General features: G+C 52.1%; 1 protein-coding gene across 3 annotated transcripts in view; it reads left to right on the plus strand.

Moving 5' to 3' along the window:
• The window catches only part of ecel1 (endothelin converting enzyme-like 1), a 218,075-nt gene that overhangs the window by 156,736 nt on the left and 45,367 nt on the right, over positions 1 to 15,972 (plus strand). For 2 of the 3 annotated variants that reach the window (XM_072474277.1, XM_072474278.1), the window contains exons 11-13: positions 542 to 593; positions 693 to 760; positions 2,966 to 3,090. In XM_072474277.1, coding sequence (XP_072330378.1) covers positions 542 to 593; positions 693 to 760; positions 2,966 to 3,090 — 245 coding nt within the window. The remainder of the gene's footprint in view (positions 1 to 541; positions 594 to 692; positions 761 to 2,965; positions 3,091 to 15,972) is intronic. The other variant, XM_072474279.1, reaches the window with a different exon arrangement.

Below are 15,972 nucleotides of genomic sequence, written 5' to 3' on the forward strand. Positions count from 1 at the left end.
GGCATTCAAACCTGGACAGAGCTCATTTTCTGTGCTGCTGCTTGCAAATGGTGAAAATGGCAAACCAAGGTTTCTTAGTACCACAGGACAATATTACTGGTTCCACCAGCTAGGAGATAATGTCACGTGACTCTCACCATTCTACTTTGGCTTTGGCAAAGGGTGTGTATCCCTTTCTCTGGATCCCTGAGATTATTGCTCCAAACATTAAGTTTTAAAGGCAGGTTGTTGGGTCTAAGCAGATGAATCAGCTCCGGTTTGCCAGGCCTGGCGTATGAAATGTAGATGGCCTTTATATTGTTCCCTTTTGAATTTGGTCTCTGCACCCTCCAGGGTGTTGTTAGGGTCTCTTTGGGGATAATGAGATGCCAGTTTCTACGAAACTGCCATATTAGCACTTATTGTTCGAGGGTCCCAGACAGACATATCTTCCGTGATTTTAAAAAGGATCCTTGTCTCGTTTTTTAAATTTTGGAACCTAGCCATGGGGATAGTGTATGTATATTAATGTGTTTGGCATCTTTTGTATTCACCTCTTCAGTATTTCCAGCTGGGATCCTGCAGCCTCCACTTTATGATCCTGAATTTCCCCAGTAAGTATTCCAAATCAATAGCATGTCCTAGCTCATGAACATTAATCATTTTGATAAATCACTTTTTAAATTGCTTCGTGCCAAATTATCTGTTGACAGGTCCCTGAACTATGGAGGTATCGGCACTATTATAGGACATGAATTGACACATGGCTATGATGACTGGGGTATGTTTTAGCCTCAGAAAAAATCTTACACTTTCTGCTTTTGTGTGCCATAAAACTGGATCCAGTATTTATATTTCCATTCTGATATACAGGGCAGAAATTATAATCATTTGCCGTGTCATTAAATCCTTCACTGCAATCTATCACATATTCTGGTGGATGAACAAGGTTAGTGGGAATGTGTTTGTGGTTGCAGCTGTAATGCTGGAGATTTACAATGAGACTTCTAAAAAAAATTATGGACACACAGAAAACATTTACGGTGAACAAAAATTATAGTTAGCATTGTCTCAAAATGTGCATGGTGACATTATACGGGTTTTGCCAGTAAAGGATGAGGGTAAAATACTAGAGAAACAAGAAAACTAACAGTAAATCAAGAGGAGGTAGTAACTGGATTCAATATAAGTTTTTAAAAAGGTGATGGAGAAAGTGAGCAGATTAAAGATAGACCTCTGTTCAGCAACTGATGGCTTCTACTCCAGGATGCTAAAAGACAAAGATCCGCACTATCATATTGTTCTGACTCCCTGGGCCAGCGCGCAGTCAATCCCAGCCCCATTAGACCAAGAGTTGCAACGCAATTGGAATTAATAAATTATTCTTCGAAAAACACCCAATGTCTTTGACTCTTGGCTGCCCAATAACTGCAATCAACAGGTCCGTAAATTTAAACACAATTAAGTTTATTAATAACGTGGTGCAGTGGTTAGCACTGCTGCCTCACGGCACCGAAGACCTGGGTTTGATCCCGACCCTGGGTCACTATCCATGTGGGGTTTGTACATTCTCCCCGTGGGTCTAACCCCCACACCCTAAAGATGTGCCGGGTAGGTGAATTGGCCACACTAAATTGCCCTTAAATGGAAAAAAAGAATTAGGCACCCTAAATTTATTTTTTTTAAAAGAAAAAGTTTAATAACAATAACTATAATTAAATATGTAGCAAATGCAACAGGTTAACTATTATCCAATTCTTATCCCTCACACTCTCTCTCTACAAAACACACACAAGGGGGAAAGAAAGAGAGAGAGGAGGGAGGGGAGAGAAAAGATGGAGGGAGGGAGGGACGGAGAGAGAGACAGAGAGAGTGTGAGTGAATGAGTGAGAGAGAAAGAAAAGGGGGGAGAGAGAGAGAGAAAAGAGGGAGAGAAAGAGAACAGAGGGAGAGAAAGAGAGAGAAAAGAGGGAGAGAGAGAGGAAAGAGAAAAGAGAGAAAGAGAAATGCTTATTTTCACTGACATCCATAACTCCCCATGGTTCTCTGAAAAATCATCCGACATGGACAGGATCCAATCACCGTCTGTTGCCGGGCAGAAAATCACCTTTTGGCCAATTCATTGGCCGCATCCACTATTCTCCCCTTTCTTTCCTATCTTTTTTCTTTCCTTACTTTAATCTTCTTATTTTCCTACATCAGTCTTATCTCTGCTTGGTCTTTTGCCTTCCATTTCAAACATAATGAAACTGCTGGTCCTGCTCATTACCTTGTGGTTATGAGTGTTTAGATCAATGCAGGCACTAAGGATTCCATAATGTCTGGTGTGCAAGGATAAAAATCAACTGTTTATGTTCACATCATAACAGAAATTTGGTTTAAAATCTAAAATTGTCATTTCAATCTAATTAGACAGAATAAAGTTATCTTAAAAAGCAATTCCAAAAACTGTCTTTTGATTACTTATGCAACTACTTTGGACAGAAGGCCCACCTCTGCTTAATATAATAATTTTTCATGCTTGTTGTCGTAGTAATTAACGAAGCCTCGAGAAATGTTTCACCCATTCCAAACAGAGAACAAAATAAATGTTGCTCAATAGGTGGTACTTATTTTGGTGAATTGTCCAACTGTGAAAAACATGTATGTTGGCAGGCAGTTACATAGAGATATCATATCAAATCACTGTATCATATCGTAAACTCATTCTATAGTGAATTGCCATATGCAAATGCAAAATAACCCAGTTGCAGTACAATTGATTCCCAAATGACTATGGAGCTGAGTCCCTGACTCGCAGTTTCACAAATGTTGGTTTATGTTATTAAGTAGAGGATTTAATGGGAGCCAGAACACTCAGAGTGAAATTGAAACAGGAGGAGGAGTTGTCAGTGTACAAAAATGCTTTTGAATGTAAATTTGCATGCCACATAATGTGAAAATGCCATTGTTATAAAGGTTTTGCACAATATTTGTTCTGTTTCAGGAAGTCATTATGACAAATATGGCAATTTGAAAAAATGGTGGACAGAAGAATCCTATGATAAATTTATTCAGAGAGCGCAATGCATTATAAATCTGTATGAAAACTTTACTGTTTACGACCAACGGGTAAGCTCTCTGATGCCCATTTCTTCTGAATAATCATGAGTTATGTATTAAGCTAGAAACACTTATATAGATGATTCCTAGAAAAGCAAAAGTAGTTTTAAAATGTGTATCAGAATGTTGTAAAAAAAAAATAGTAAGGAAGCAAGATATTTTGTAGATCCATTCAGGCTCATTGAACAGAATATTAGTGAAGGGTCTTAAGATCTGAAAACTGGAGGGAATCAAGAATAGGCACATTTATATATGATATTCTCAGGCTGAATTTTCTTATATTATGACACCCCCAAATCAGGCAGAATAATGGTGTTAAAAGGGGTGAAGAGTTAATGCCAAAAGCCACCTTTTTTTAAAGTATTTTTATTCGCTATATTGTCATCATTTTCACCATACAAAAGAAAAACAGAAACAAAATCAATCCCAACAATATAAAGAAGAAAACAGCCCCCCCCCCCAAACCACACCTCCTTCCCCCCCCAACAGTCAACGGCAACCAACTCCCAAAAGTGCATAATAAACAACCCTCAAAAATTGTAGAATCCAACTTTGCCCCCCACTCAGCTCAAAATTCACGTTCTCTAGGGTCAAAAGCTCCAGTAGGTCCCCTCGCCACACCGAGGCACAGGGTGGAGAGACTGAACTCCACCCCAACAGGGCCGCCTACGAGTGATCAGCGAGGCGAAGGCTAAAAGATCTGCCCCTGCACTCGCCTGCAATTCAGGCCGGTCTGACACCCTGAAAATAGAACATCAATGTGCTAAATGTGCTCGGGGCTTTTCACAGTAAATTCATTGCAGTATAATGTAAGCCTAAGGTGACAATAAAGATTATTTTTATTTATTATTATTATTAAATACCGTCCTCCAAAACCTTTCCAGCTTCGGGCAGGAAGAAAACATATGAACGTGGTTTGCGGGGTCCCTCCCACATTGCTCACAAACATCCTCCACCCTCTTGAAAATCTGGCCCATCGTTGATTTTGTGAGGTGCGCCCTGTGCACCACTTTCAACTGTATCTGCCCCAGCCTTGCATATGAGGTTGAGGCATTTGCCCTCTGCAGCATCTCACAACTCCTTCAGATCCGTGAATCATCCCCAAAGAAACAAGTCCTTCATTTCTTTGATCCCCCTTTCGTTCCATCTCCGAAACCTCACATCTATCCCCCCCAGCTCGAACCCATGATTCCCCTTAATCGGCATCCCCCTGACCCAGCCCTCAGCTTAAAATGGTGCCTAAACTGCCTCCAGATCTTCAATATGGCCACCGCCACTGGACTCACCGAGTACCTTCCTGGAGTCGTTGGGAGGGGCGCTGTTGCCAGCGCCCGCAACTCCGACCCCCTACATGAGCCCTCCTCCATCTTAACCCATCGGGCCTCCCCCTCCTGTGTCCAGCCCGGCATCTGAAAATGAAAGAAATGAATGCATCTTCTCTGCATTCGCCGCCCAATAGTAGTACAGTAATTTTGGGAGGCCTAGCCGATAAGAAATCTCAAACCTCTGCCTGTCGCCTTCTCTGCAAGATGACCTCCCACCACCCCCCAGATAAATGAGGAGATCAATTTGTCCACCCCCCTGATACACCATCAATAATAGACGATGGGTGATAAACATAACTAAGGCTTTTATACACTAAACAGCAAGCCTCCTGCCTCTGGACCTGAACTGGGTCCGGAGGCGGAGACTTGCCACTTTTATACAGAAGTCCCGAGGGAGGAGCCACAGGCGGAGCCAGCCTGGACAAGCCCAGGCATATACAACACAGCACAGTGAATATAATACAATGAACACAATAATGTAGTTTACCACATTCACTCCCTGTTTAAAAAAAGTCCAGTGGGGGGTGAAGTGCTGTTAAAGGTCAAGTCTGTCGGGGACCTTGACCTTCCGCTGTGACCGCCTCAGTCCCGCCTGTGGTGTGGGCGCCGGCATCGAGACCTGCGCGTCCGGGAGTGTGTTGTCATCTTCTTCACCCAGATGTTGAGTCGGTGAAGGGGGGGGGGGGGGGCGGTGCCTGCGGGAGTCAGTTCGTGAGGGAGGTGGGTGGAGTTGGGGGGGGGGGGGGGGGGGTTGGCGGTGTAGGGTGGGGGGTGGTGCTAATGGTCGCCGGGGAGCCTGCAGGAGCCAAATGCCGAGAGAGACCGTGTCCTGCCGCCCGTTCTGGTGTGTCATGTAGGCATATTGGGGGGTTCGCATGGAGCAGCAGGACCTTCTCGACAAGGGGTTCGGTTTTATGGCTCCTCGCATGCTTGCGGAGAAGAACGGGCCCCGGGACTGTCAGCCAGGATGGAAGCGAGACCCCGGAGGTGGACTTCCTGGGGAAGGCAAACATACGCTCATGAGGAGTCTGGTTAGTGGCCATACATAGAAGCGACCGGATGGAGTGGAGCGCATCGGGGAGGACCTCCTGCCAGTGGGAGACTGGGAGACTTTTCGACCGTAGGGCCAGAAGGACGGCCTTCCAGACCGACACGTTCTCCCTCTCCACCTGTCCGTTTCCACGGGGGTTGTAGCTGGTCGTCCTGCTGGAGGCAATGCCTTTGCTGAACAGGAACTGGCGCAACTCGTCGCTCATAAAGGAGGAGCCCTGACCACTGTGGATGTAGGCGCGGAACCCGAACAGGGTGAAAAGGCTGTGCAGGGACTTGATACCGGAGGCAGAGGTCATGTCAGAGCAGGGGATGGCGAAGGGGAATCTGGAGTACTCATCAGCGATGTTGAGGAAGTACACGTTATGGTCAGTGGAGGGGAGGGTCCCTTTGAAGTCCATGCTGATGCACTCAAAAGGGAGGGAGGCCATTACCAGATGTGCTCTGTCTGGCTGATAGAAGTGTGGTTTGCACTCCGCGCAGACCTGGTTGTCCCTGGTCATGGACCTGACCTCCTCGATGGAGTCGGGCTGATTGCGAGCCTTGATAAAGTGGAAAAAGCGGGTGACCCCCGGGTGACAGCGGTCGTTGTGGAAGGCTCCGAGTCGGTCTACTTGTGCGCTGGCACATGTACCGCGGGACAGGGCATCTGGGGGCTCATTGAGCTTCCCGGGCCGATACAAGATGTCATAGCTGTAGGTGGAGAGCTCGATCGTCCACCTCAGGATCTTGTCGTTCTTGATTTTGCCCCACTGCGTATTGTTAAACATGAAGGCAACCGACCGTTGATCAGTGAGGAGGGTGAATCGGCTGCCGACCAGGTAATGCCTCCAATGTCTCACAGCTTCTACTATGGCTTGGGCCTCTTTTTCGACGGAGGAGTGTCGAATTTCGGAGGCATGGAGGGTACGGAAGAAGAAAGCCACGGGCCTCCCTGCCTGGTTGAGTGTTACGGCCAGAGCAAAGTCCGACACATCGCTCTCCACTTGGAAAGGGATGGACTCGTCCACAGCGTGCATCGCGGCTTTGGCGATGTCTGCTTTGATGCGATCGAAGGCTAGTCGGACCTCAGTCGCCAGGGGAAACGTGGTGGACATGATCAGTAGGCGGGCCTTGTCCGCGGAGTTGGGGACCCACTGGGCATAGTAAGAGAAGAACCCCAGGCATCTCTTCAGGGCCTTGGGGCAGTGGGGAAGGGGGAGTTCCAGGAGGGGGCGCATGCGGTTGGGGTCGGGCCCTAGGGTTGGATTGGATTGGATTGGATTTGTTTATTGTCACGTGTACCGAGGTACAGTGAAAAGTATTTTTCTGCGAGCAGCTCAACAGATCATTAAGTACATGGTAAGAAAAGGAAATAAAAGAAAATACATAATAGGGCAACACAACATATACAATGTAACTACATAAGCACTGTCATCAGATGAAGCATACAGGGTACAATGTTAATGAGGTCAGTCCATAAGAGGGTTATTTAGGAGTCTGGTGACAGTGGGGAAGAAGCTGTTTTTGAGTCTGTTCGTGCGTGTTCTCAGACTTCTGTATCTCCTGCCCGATGGAAGAAGTTGGAAGAGTGAGTAAGCCGGGTGGGAGGGATCTTTGATAATGCTGCCCGCTTTCCCCCGGCAGCGGGAGGTGTAGATGGAGTCAATGGATGGGAGGCAGGTTCGTGTGATGGACTGGGCGGTGTTCACGACTCTCTGAAGTTTCTTGTGGTCTTGGGCTGAGCAGTTGCCATATCAGGCTGTGACGCAGCCCGATAGGATGCTTTCTATGGTGCATCTGTAAAAGTTGGTAAGGGTTAATGTGGACATGCCGAATTTCTTTAGTTTCCTGAGGAAGTATAGGCGCTGTTGTGCTTTCTTGGTGGTAGCGTCGACATGGGTGGCCAGGACAGATTTTTGGAGATGTGCACCCCTAGGAATTTGAAACTGCTAACCACTCCGTGTTCCATGACATAGCCGAGGATGGCCAGGCGGGTTGTGCGAAAGACGCATTTCTCTCTATTATAAGTAAGGTTCAGGAGTTTCGCGGTGTGGAGGAATTGCCGGAGGTTCTCGTCATGGTCCTGCTGGTCACGGCCGCAGATGGTGACGTTGTCTAGGTACGGGAACGTGGCCCGCAGCCCGTATTGGTCAACCATTCGGTCCATTTCCCTTTGGAAGACCGAGACCCCGTTCGTGACGCCGAAGGGAGCCCTGAGGAAGTGATAGAGGCGGCCGTCTGCCTCGAAGGCAATGTATTGGCGGTCCTCCGGGCGGATAGGGAGTTGGTGGTACGCAGACTTCAAGTCGACTGTAGAGAAGACTCGATGCTGCGCAATCTGATTGACCATGTCAGATATGCGGGGGAGGGTGTATGCATCGAGCTGCGTGTACCGGTTGATGGTCTGGCTATAATCGATGACCATCCGGTGCTTTTCCCCAGTCTTGACGACCACCACTTGGCTCTCCAGGGGCTGTTACTAGCCTCAATGATCCCCTCTCGCAGGAGTCGCTGGACCTCTGACCTGATGAAGGCCCTGTCCTGGGCACTGTAGCGTCTGCTTCTGGTAGCGACGGGCTTACAGTCCGGGGTGAGGTTTACGAAGAGGGCGGGTGGGGCGACCTTAAGGGTCGCGAGGCTACAGACGGTGAGGGGGGGGCAGGGGTCCATTGAACTTTAGGGTAAGGCTCTGGAGGTGGCACTGGAAGTCGAGCCCCAGTAATAGGGCAGCACAGAGATGGGGGAGGACGTAGAGCCTAAAGTTGGTGTACTCTACGCCTTGCACAGTGAGGGTCGCGACACAGTACCCCTGGATCTCCACTGCGTGGGATCTGGAAGCCAGGGAGATTTTCTGGGTCGCGGGTAGGATGGGGAGGGAGCAGCGCCTGACCGTATCTGGGTGTATGAAGCTGTCCATGCTCCTGGAGTCGAAAAGGCAGGTCGTCTCGAGCCCGTTGATCCGGACGGTCATTGTAGACTTCGCGAGGTGGTGCGGCCGGGACTGGTCCAGTGTGACGGAGGCGAGTGTCGGAAGATGGTCGGCGGACCGGTCGGCGGTAGCGGCGGCCAGCGTACGGTCGGGCGAGCTGGGTTCCCGGGAGGCAGCGGAGGTGCCCCAAGGTGGCGGCCCCCATGAGTCGCACATGGCGGGCGGGGTGCAAGATGGTGTCCAAGATGGCGGCCCACGTGGGTCGCACGTGTCGGCTGAGATTAAAGATGGCGGCACCCAGGGGTCGCACATGGCGGGTGGCGCGGCAGCTGGAGGTGGCCCCGACCGGCAGCAGGCAGCACTGCTGGGCCTAGAAGATTTAGAGGGGGTCGGGGCTGGCAGGCTTTTGCGAAGTGGCCCTTCTTCCCACAGCCGTTACAAGTAGCGTTCTGTGCCGGGCAGCGTTGTTGGGGGTGAGTACCCTGGCAGCAGAAGTAGCACTTCAGGCCTCTGGCGTTGGCGGGCCGCTGCACGGCGCAGGCTTGCGTCGTGCCCGGGTCGGCAATGGCTGCGCCCACGAGGCCCACAAGGGTGCCGCGCGGTCGGAGGTGTAGGCCCCCATGTTCTGGGAGGCCACCTCCAGTGAGTTGGAGAGCTGGACTGTGTCTGGGAGGCCGAGTGTCCCCCCTTCTAATAAACGCTGGCGGATATAGTTCGAGTGCATGCCCGCGACATAGGCGTCCCTGATCAGCAGCTCCGCGTGCTGGGTAGCTGATATCGCCCGGCAGTCACAGTTTCGACATAGGATGCGCAAGGCATGCAGGAATTCTACAAGTGATTCCCCAGGGCGTTGGCGTCTCTGGCGAGGAGGTGCCTAGCATATACCTGGTTGACGGATTTCACATAATGTCCTTTTAGCAGCATTATCGCCTCCGCGTACGAGGGGCATCCCTGATGAGGTTAAAGTCTCTTGGGCTCACCCGTGCGTGGAGGACCTGCTTCTTCTGGAGGTCCGTGAAGTCTTCGTTGAAAGATGCGCGGTAGGCCTCGAAGCAGCTTAGCCAATGTTCAAAAGTCTCTGTAGCGTCAGCTGCTTGTGAGTCCAGGTGCACGCGATCAGCCTTGAGTGAGGAGTTCATCTTGAGTGAAGAGTCCATCTTTAGAAGTTTAGTGTATTAAATTGATACACCATCAATAATACATGATGAGTGATAAACGTAACTGAGGCTTTAATACGGTAAACAGCAAGCCTCCTGCCTCTGGACCCGAACTGGGTCCGGAGGCGGAGACTTGCCACTTTTATACAGGAGCCCCGAGGGGTGGAGCCACAGGCGGAGCCAGCCTGGACAAACCCAGGCATGTACAATACAGCACAGTGAATATAATACAATGAACACAATAACGTGGTTTACCACACACCCTGAAGAAAGATTTTGGTAAAAAGACCGCCAGGCACTGGAATAAGAACAAAGATCATGGTAACACAAAACACAACTGCCCTCACCCGCCTGCCAACAACAGAGGGAGGTTGTCCCACCTTAATAAGTCGGCCTTCGCCCGTCTCCCCACCAAACTAATTAAATTATATTTTCAGAGCCCACCCCAATCCCAGGCCACCTGCACCCCCAAGTACCTAAAATGGGTTGCCACCAAACTGAATGGCAGCCCTTCCACCCCTTCTCCTGGCTGGGATATCATCTGTAGCGCCCAAAGACTCCGTGAGACGAATAGAGTGAAGTCGATGAGGCTTTATTAAGCGTGTCTGTTTCCCCGCAGCTCGATAGTAGACTGGCCTGCGGGGGAAGACTCCGGCTTCTTATACTCCGCCTTCAGGGCGGAGCTAGAGGTTAATGGCCAACCAGGACCCGGGATCTGTCAGCCAATGACATTAGGGCTTCCAGTCCCACATGACCCCCAATACATACTACCACATTCACCCCTTGTCAAAAATGAACCCGGCGGGGTGATGCTTCGTATGGTGGTAGGGGTTTACAGGGCTGGTCCTGGGAGGAAAAAAAAACATTCACATGGCAATACAGTATTGTACAAGTTTGTCCTGTTGCAACTATTTACAGAGGGTATAGGAAGAAAGCAAAATGTTCTTGTGAAAGTCCATATTTAGTTTTAGATCGACGCCACGAGTCGGTCGGGTGGTCTGGTCGTCCGTGTCGATCGCCTCGGCCCCGGTGGTGGTGGTGCTTGTACCGGTGTTGTCGCCTCCAGGAGCCTTACGGTTTCAGCTTGGGCTTTATTCTTGGTCGGTGCTGAGGGGAGGGGAACCGATCCTCCTGGGAAGGGGGCGGTCGCGGGGTGCGGCGGTGGCAGGAAGGGGGGGGTTGGGTTGATGGTGTCGGGGGGGGGTGCGTGTTTCCAGCGGGCGCCAGATCCCGCAGGGAGACCGTGTCCTGTCGGCCGTCGGGGTACTCCACGTAGGCGTACTGGGGGTTCGCGTGGAGGAGGTGAACCCTTTCGACCAACGGGTCCGCCTTATGTGCCCGCACATGCTTTCGGAGCAGGATGGGTCCTGGGGCCGCCAGCCAGGTCGGCAGCGACGTTCCAGAGGAGGACCTCCTAGGGAAAACAAGGAGACGCTCATGAGGCGTTTGATTAGTGCTCGTACATAATAACGACCGGATGGAGTGGAGAGCGTCCGGGAGGACCTCCTGCCACCGTGAAACTGGGAGGTCCCTGGACCGTAGGGCCAGTAGGACGGCCTTCCAGACCGTGCCGTTCTCCCTCTCTACTTGCCCGTTCCCCCGGGGGTTGTAGCTGGTCGTCCTGCTTGAGGCTATGCCCTTGCTGAGCAGGAACTGGCGCAGCTCGTCACTCATGAAAGAGGACCCCCTGTCGCTGTGGACGTAAGCGGGGTAACCGAACAGTGTGAAGATGCTGTTCAGGGCTTTAATGACTGTGGCCGCGGTCATGTCAGAACAGGGAATGGCAAAAGGGAAGGGGAGTGTTCGTCCACCACATTAAGAAAATATGCGTTGCGGTCGGTGGAGGGGAGGGGCCCTTTGGAATCGAGACTGAGGCGTTCAAAGGGGCGGGAAGCCTTAATCAAGTGCGCTCCATCCGGCCTGAAAAAATGTGGCTTGCATTCCGCGCAGATGTGGCAGTCCCTTGTGACTGTACGGACCTCCTCTAAAGAGTATGGGAGATTGCGGGACTTGATGAAGTGGTAAAACCGAGTGACCCCCGGGTGGCAGAGGTCCTCGTGGAGGGTTTGGAGGCGGTTAATTTGTGCGTTTGCACATGTGCCGCGGGATAGGGCATCGGACGGCTCGTTCAGCTTTCCGGGACGATACAAAATCTCATAGTTGAAGGTGGAGAGCTCGATCCTCCACCTTAAGATCTTGTCGTTTTTGATTTTGCCCCGCTGTGCATTATCGAACATGAAGGCTACCGAGCGTTGGTCAGTGAGGAGAGTGAATCTCCTGCCGGCCAGGTAATGCCTCCAATGTCGCACAGCTTCCACTATGGCTTGGGCTTCCTTTTCTACTGAAGAGTGGCGGATTTCTGAGGCGTGGAGGGTCCGGGAGAAAAAGGCCACGGGTCTGCCCGCTTGGTTAAGGGTGGCCGCTAGAGCTACGTCGGAGGCGTCGCTCTCAACCTGGAAGGGGAGGGACTCGTCGATGGCGCGCATCGTGGCCTTTGCGATATCCGCTTTGATGCGGCTGAAGGCCTGGCAAGCCTGACAGAGGGAAGGTCGTGGTCTGTATTAGGGGGCGGGCCTTGTCTGCGTACTGGGGGACCCACTGGGCGTAGTATGAAAAGAACCCCAGGCAGCGTTTCAGGGCTTTTGGGCAGTGCGGGAGGGGAAATTCCATGAGTGCGCGCATACATTTGGGGTCGGGGCCTATTATCCCATTGCGCACTACGTAGCCCAGAATGGCTAGCCGATCGGTGCTAAAAACGCACTTGTCCTCGTTGTACGTGAGGTTCAAGGCTTTGGCGGTCTGGAGGAATTTTTGGAGGTTGGCGTCGTGGTCCTGCTGATCATGGCCGCAGATGGTTACATTGTCGAGATACGGGAACGTGGCCCGCAACCCATGTTGATCAACCATTCGGTCCATCTCCCGTTGGAAGACCGAGACCCCGTTTGTGACGCCAAAAGGGACCCGTAGGAAATGGTATAATCGCCCGTCTGCCTCGAAGGCTGTGTACTTGCGGTCACTTGGGCGGATGGGGAGCTGATGGTAGGCGGACTTGAGGTCCACGGTGGAGAAGACTTTATATTGGGCAATCCGATTGACCATGTCGGATATGCGGGGGAGAGGGTACGCGTCTAGTTGTGTGTACCTGTTGATGGTCTGGCTATAGTCAATGACCATCCTTTGTTTCTCCCCTGTCTTCACTACTACCACCTGCGCTCTCCAGGGACTATTGCTGGCCTGGATTATGCCCTCCTTTAGTAGCCGCTGGACTTCGGACCGAATGAAGGTCCGGTCCTGGGTGCTGTACCGTCTGCTCCTAGTGGCGACGGGTTTGCAATCCGGGGTGAGGTTCGCAAACAAGGACGGGGGTTGCACCTTGAGGGTTGCGCGGCCGCAGATAGTGAGTGGGGGTATTGGCCCGCCGATTTTGAACGTAAGGCTCTGTAGATTGCATTGGAAATCTAATCCCAGCAAGGTGGGGGCACAGAGTTGGGGAAGGACGTTTAGTTTGTAGTTTTTGAACTCCCTCCCCTGCACCGTTAGGGTAACTATGCAAAATCCCTGGATCTGTACGGAGTGGGATCCTGCAGCTAGGGAAATCTTTTGTGCGCTGGGATAGGTGGTCAAGGAACAGCGTCTTACCGTGTCGGGGTGTATAAAGCTCTCCGTGCTCCCGGAGTCGACTAGGCATGGCGTCTCGTGGCCGTTTATTAGCACCGTTGTCGTCGTCGTCTGGAGTGTCCGGGGCCGAGCATGATCGAGCGTAATTGAAGCGAGACGTGGTTGTAGTAGTGGAGTGGGGTCCGTTGTTGCCGTCCAAGGTGGCGTCGGGGATGGACAAAATGGCCACCCCCATACATCGCACGTGGCTGGGGGGTCACAAGATGGCGGCGGGGGTGGACAAAATGGCCGCCCCCACGCGTCGTACAGGTCTGGGGCGGTCCAAGATGGCGGCGCCCCTCCTCCCCTCGTGGTGGCCGAGACCCAAAATGGCGGCGTCTGTGGGTCGCACATGGTGCGCTGGGGGGGCTGGGAGCGCTAGGACCGCGAGCGCTAGGACCGCGAGCGCTAGGACCGCGCGGAGCTCCGTCACCGGGGACAGCGGTGGTCGGGGCCCAAGTAGGTGGCGCCGGCGGGTCAGGCGTGGGGCGCGGGATGGGGGTTAGGGGGGCGTTAGGGATGCGCAAAACTCCCTCCTCTCCGTGGAGAGTGTTGGCTGGGACCCAAAGCGGTAGCGCCGGCGGGTCATACATGGGCTGCGGGAAGGGGGGTTGGAGAGCGTAAGCGGCGTGCAGGGCACCCTGTTCTCCCGGGACCGCGGTGGTCGGGACCCAGAGCGGCTGCGCCTGCGGGTCGTACATGGCGTGCTGGGGGGGGTGGGGCGCGTAAACGGCTTGCAGGGCTCCCTGTTCTCCCGGGACAGCGGCGACCTCGCGGGACCGGCACACAACCACATAATGGCCCTTTTTCCCGCAGCTTTTGCAGATAGCTGCGCGGGCCGGGCAGCGCTGTCGGGGGTGTTTCGCCTGGCCGCAGAAATAACAGCGGGCGCCCCCGGTGCGACTCGGCGTTTGGACCGCGCAAGCCTGTGGGGTGTCCGGGGGGGTAGGGGGTTTGCCGCGACGGGTATGTACGGGGCCCAATGGGCTGCCTCGCGGTCGGGGCCGTAGGCGCGGGTATTACGCGCGGCCACGTCGAGGGAGGCTGCTAGGGCCCGTGCCTCTGAGAGTCCTAGCGACTCTTTTTCTAGAAGTCTTTGGCGGATTTGGGAAGATTGCATACCTGCCACAAAAGCATCGCGCATTAACATGTCCGTGTGTTCGTTTGCGTTCACCGACGGGCAGCTGCAGGCTCGTCCCAAAATCAGCAGCGCGGCGTAGAATTCGTCCATCGATTCTCCGGGAGCTTGCCGTCTCATCGCGAGCTGGTAGCGAGCGTAGATTTGGTTAACTGGGCGGACATAGAGACTTTTCAGTGCTGCGAACGCCGTCTGGAAATCCTCCGAGTCTTCGATGAGGGAGAAGATCTCCGTGCTCACCCTCGAGTGCAGGACGTGCAGTTTATGGTCTTCTGTGACCCGGCCGGTGGTCGTTCTGAGGTAGGCCTCGAAGCAAGTCTGCCAGTGCTTGAAGGCTGCTGCCGCGTTCACTGAGTGGGGGCTGATCCTCAGGCATTCCGGAATGATCCTGAGCTCCATAGTCCTTTTTAGGCACGCTTAATAAATTGTAGCGCACAAAGACTCCGTGAGACGAATAGAGTGAAGTCGATGAGGCTTTATTAAGCATGTCTGTTTCCCCGCAGCTCGATAGTAAACTGGCCTGCGGGGGAAGACTCCGGCTTCTTATACTCCGCCTTCAGGGCGGAGCTAGAGGTCAACGGCCAACCAGGACCCGGGATCTGTCAGCCAATGACATTAGGGCTTCCAGTCCCACATGACCCCCAATACATACTACCACACCATCAAATACTCGCTCTTGCCTAAGTTCAATTTATACCCCGAGAATGCCCAAATCTTTGAAGCAGCCCATTATACTCCCCGCCGACGTGCTCGGTTCCGAGATGTACAATAGCTGATCATCAGCATATAAGGATACCCTATGCTCCGCTACCAACCCCCCCCCCCCCACACACACACACCCCTCCCCACTAACCTTCCACAGCCCGAGCTCCTGGCGTGATGGTCAAGGGCTCTATAGCCAATGCGAACAACAGGGGAAGACATGGGGCACCCCTACCTTGTACCCCGGTGAAGATGCAAACGTTTGCCATCAGCTCCTAATACAACAGCCATACCCATGCCATGAACCTCAGCCCAATTCAAATTCTCTCTGAAGCCGCCATCAAGTAACCCCACTGTGCCCGATCAAACACCTCTCTGCGTCCAGTGCCACCACCACCTCTCTCCTTTCCCCTCCCCAATCACCTTCGGGAGACATGGGTTGTGCACCTTACAATTGGAATTGATACAAATTTATGATGCATCTCTTCTGGTTCCAGAAAACAAATCACATCCTTCAAATTAAGATACACAAAGGTATATTTGTAGAACACTGGGAAATCAATATTACATTTTTCAGATAACTTTAAGGGTGATCTAAGTCAGGGTTTGAAATTACTGAAAAGATTGAAAAAAGAACGCATATTTCAGTCAAGTGTATCGTAGGCAATAACGCTGTGGTGACTGAGATCACCCACACCTATAACCCAATAACATAGCCTCAAGAGATCAAGAAAATATTCTAAGGCATTTGTTGCTTTAGAATGTCAGTAATGATTGCTCCATAGATGATCTGATGATCACCCGAACAAGGCTTTCTGGATTTAATTAGGAAACACCCCGAGAAATGTGTGCACACATGTCATTGATAGGCTATGTAGGGGGATGGGGACTGGGGGGGGAGCTAACGGGGGAGGGAGGGAGATGTTTGGGCAATTGTAACCAATGGGTTTC

Source organism: Scyliorhinus torazame, chromosome 14 (genome assembly GCF_047496885.1).
Source record: "Scyliorhinus torazame isolate Kashiwa2021f chromosome 14, sScyTor2.1, whole genome shotgun sequence".
NCBI lineage: Eukaryota > Metazoa > Chordata > Chondrichthyes > Carcharhiniformes > Scyliorhinidae > Scyliorhinus > Scyliorhinus torazame.